The following is a 2024-nucleotide window of genomic DNA, read 5'->3' as shown; positions in this document are numbered from 1 at the left end:
AGTTAGCTTTGTTTTGATATGTACACAGGTTTAAGGCGCGTTAGTAGCGCGGTTACACACAGTTGTTCTCTCCTCTGATTAGTATAAAGTGATGGGGCGAGGAGACTTGTTTTCTCTCTCTCTCTTTCTCTCTCTCTCGCTCTCTCTTATCATCTTCCTTAGGGGAACGTCGTAGTATCACCCTGTTCGAGAATTGGTCTGATATGTCGAGAAGAGACTTTGCTATTCGGTGATAATGACCACATATTTTACGCGCTAGTCACTCTATTCTATACAACTGGTAACAATATATCCATCAGCAAGTTACATCTAATACCTCAGTAGGCGGATATCAAATCATAATTACTATAACTTTTTACAATATTCACAGGTAACATTTTTTCTTCTATTCTTTGCCAAATTTGATGTTAATAGTAGTGCCCTCCCCTCCCCACATCTTTCCCTCCCTTTTTTTTTTTTTAACATTGCTTCCTTTTCTCATTTCCCTCCTTCCTTCCATCCATCCATTCTTTCTTTCTTCTTCCCTTTCTTTCTCCCTTATCTCCCTTTTTCCGTTCCTTTTTTCATTTTCTTTTTTCCTTTTTCTTTTTCTATAACCTCCTGTCCACACCTGCACCAGACACTTCACTTCTATTCAGATTTGTATTTTTATTCAGTTTATTCGGTAGCTTTCATTTTCTATTTTCTTGTTTCCTCTCGCAGTACTCTTTCTATGGTTTTATTTTTTGTTTTTTATTTTTTATTTTTTTCAAAAGTTTTCCATTACTGCCTTACACGCCGACCGATCATCTCGCTCGGAAGTTGGCGAGAACGGCAGTAAATATAGGGAGGAGGACTAGTGACTGGAAGAGCTCCGTGGCGGAAGAGATAGCCGTAGTTCCCCTTTGCACCTGTAGAGGGGGCAGGGGCGCCGAGTTGGTGGGTGTGGGCTCCTTTTCTGCTGTCGTCTCTTGTTGAAGACCGGCCGGGTTTTCTTCTGTAAGAAGAAGGAAGAGAAGAGTTAGTAGAGTTTGACCCAAGAGAGAATGAACTTCTCACCTAATTTGTTTCTTAAAGTCTTCAGGGGAAAAATGTGAGAACTGTTGAGTTGTTCGTAGGTTGTTTGGAACCTCATCCATAAAAGAAGTATACATTTGGATGATGTAGAACATAAAACAGAGGATGACAAGGTCTCTGTAATACTCATCTTATAGAAACTTTATCTGGGGATCTTCCTGGATGAACAAAGCGCAAGAACATTAAAGACTTCTTGTCATCCCGTGTTTCTTCCCCATTATCCAAATGATTTGTATGAAAACAAGCATTTTCATATCTACATGCACTGTCAACCCAATCCTCTCCGGCGCGCCTCTCCTGCAACCCGATAGCCTAAGAAAGGGAGAGGTGGACAATCCGCATCCTTTTAAAGAGAGCGAGTTGATATGAAAAATCATTAACAAATATTGTATAGGGGAAGAAGAAAGAAAAACGATGAAACTGAAAGAAAATCAGTATTTTTCTCTTTTAATGAAATAAAACTCGACCAAAATATTCGTATGTTGTAACATTGCTTTTAGGGTGCCGCGAAAGTCCTTTCGAATATTGAATCAAAAAAAGTAATTCACTCTTCATCTTAGTTCCGATTTGTACATATGTACACACACATACACACTATATAAATATATATATATATATATATATATATATATATATATATATATATACATATATATGTATATATATATATATATACACACTCATATATATACATGTATACATAAATATATGTATATATATATATATACACTCATAGATATACACTCATATATATATATACATATATATATATATATATATATATATATATGTGTGTGTGTGTGTGTGTGTGTATGTGTGTGTGTGTGTGTGTGTGTGTGTGTGTGTGTAAATGTATTCATGTACAGTATATATTTATGTATGCATATACATGTATGCACGTATGCATATATATATATATATATATATATATATATATATATATATATATATATATGTATGTATGTATC

General features: G+C 35.3%; 1 protein-coding gene across 2 annotated transcripts in view; it reads right to left on the bottom strand.

Annotated features, from left to right (window-relative positions):
• Positions 1 to 407: 407 nt before the first annotated feature.
• The window catches only part of LOC143023504 (limbic system-associated membrane protein-like), a 730760-nt gene continuing 729143 nt past the window's right edge, over positions 408 to 2024 (bottom strand). For both annotated transcript variants that reach the window (XM_076182035.1, XM_076182036.1), the window contains one exon: positions 408 to 976. In XM_076182035.1, coding sequence (XP_076038150.1) covers positions 786 to 976 — 191 coding nt within the window. In that variant the 3' untranslated portion in view covers positions 408 to 785. The remainder of the gene's footprint in view (positions 977 to 2024) is intronic.

The sequence above is a fragment of the Oratosquilla oratoria genome, unplaced genomic scaffold (genome assembly GCF_046742065.1).
Source record: "Oratosquilla oratoria isolate Oo_2021 unplaced genomic scaffold, ASM4674206v1 SCAFFOLD48, whole genome shotgun sequence".
Lineage (NCBI taxonomy): Eukaryota > Metazoa > Arthropoda > Malacostraca > Stomatopoda > Squillidae > Oratosquilla > Oratosquilla oratoria.
This window is presented reverse-complemented; position numbering and strand designations above follow the sequence as displayed.